The sequence below is a fragment of the Cyprinodon variegatus genome, unplaced genomic scaffold (genome assembly GCF_000732505.1).
Source record: "Cyprinodon variegatus isolate N-32 unplaced genomic scaffold, C_variegatus-1.0 Scaffold534, whole genome shotgun sequence".
NCBI lineage: Eukaryota > Metazoa > Chordata > Actinopteri > Cyprinodontiformes > Cyprinodontidae > Cyprinodon > Cyprinodon variegatus.
In genome coordinates, this window is record NW_015150987.1 from 232,707 (window position 1) to 233,481 (window position 775).

A 775-nucleotide genomic window follows, 5' to 3' on the forward strand; every position below is an offset into this window, starting at 1 on the left:
ATATGAGAAAGTGCAAATCACGTGACCCGGGCAAAGTAAACATCGCTATCACGTGGTCTTAACGGGACCGAACCTTACCGATCCTGGATCAGATCCGTTATGTAATCTTTCCCGGACTTCCGTTTCCCGCTGAAGACCAAAACCAGTTCGGGTCCGGTTCGGTCCTCCATCTGCCAGGAGAAATGAGTCACTGACCCAAAGGTTCCGTTGAATCCTCCGAACCTGCTACCGTAACGAACTGAGCTCCTATAGTAGAGCACGAGCTTCTGAATGAACCGGGACCGGTTGGTCTCAGAGCGGCGCTTTAAGGGGTACCACGTGACCATCGTCAGATCCAGATCGGACCATGAAGGAGGGTTCAAAGCGGGAGAACTACATTTCCCATGAGGCATCGGGGGGGTCGGTGAACCGGAGAGATGAAGGGGGTGTAAACCTTAGAGCTCAGTGCAGAAAGTTCCCTTAAACACATAAAACACATAAAGTTTCTTCCCCAGGTTGTTTCTAATGAAAACAAGCTGAGAATAAAACAGCTGGAGTAAATAAAAGAGGAAGGTTTTACTTCTACCGCCAGGGGGCAGTAATGCTTTAACCAGCTGGAGAAGAAGCGAGCAAAAAACTCCACTCACTCATTTATAATGGAGAAACCATCGACAGTGGTCACTTTGGCTCAAACATACTTTTATCCAGTTTTCACATTTTCTTTTATTTTTCTGACTCAAACCCCTCTATACAATATATATTCAATCTATTTATTTTACTTGGTAAATTCTTCAAC

At 45.5% G+C, this 775-nt stretch overlaps 1 protein-coding gene across 1 annotated transcript in view; it reads right to left on the reverse strand.

Annotated features, from left to right (window-relative positions):
• Positions 1–342, reverse strand: part of pmvk (phosphomevalonate kinase) — a 3,572-nt gene extending 3,230 nt beyond the window's left edge. Inside the window, exon 1 of the mRNA XM_015391290.1 lies at positions 79–342. Coding sequence (XP_015246776.1) covers positions 79–326 — 248 coding nt within the window. The 5' untranslated portion in view covers positions 327–342. The remainder of the gene's footprint in view (positions 1–78) is intronic.
• Positions 343–775: the final 433 nt, after the last annotated feature.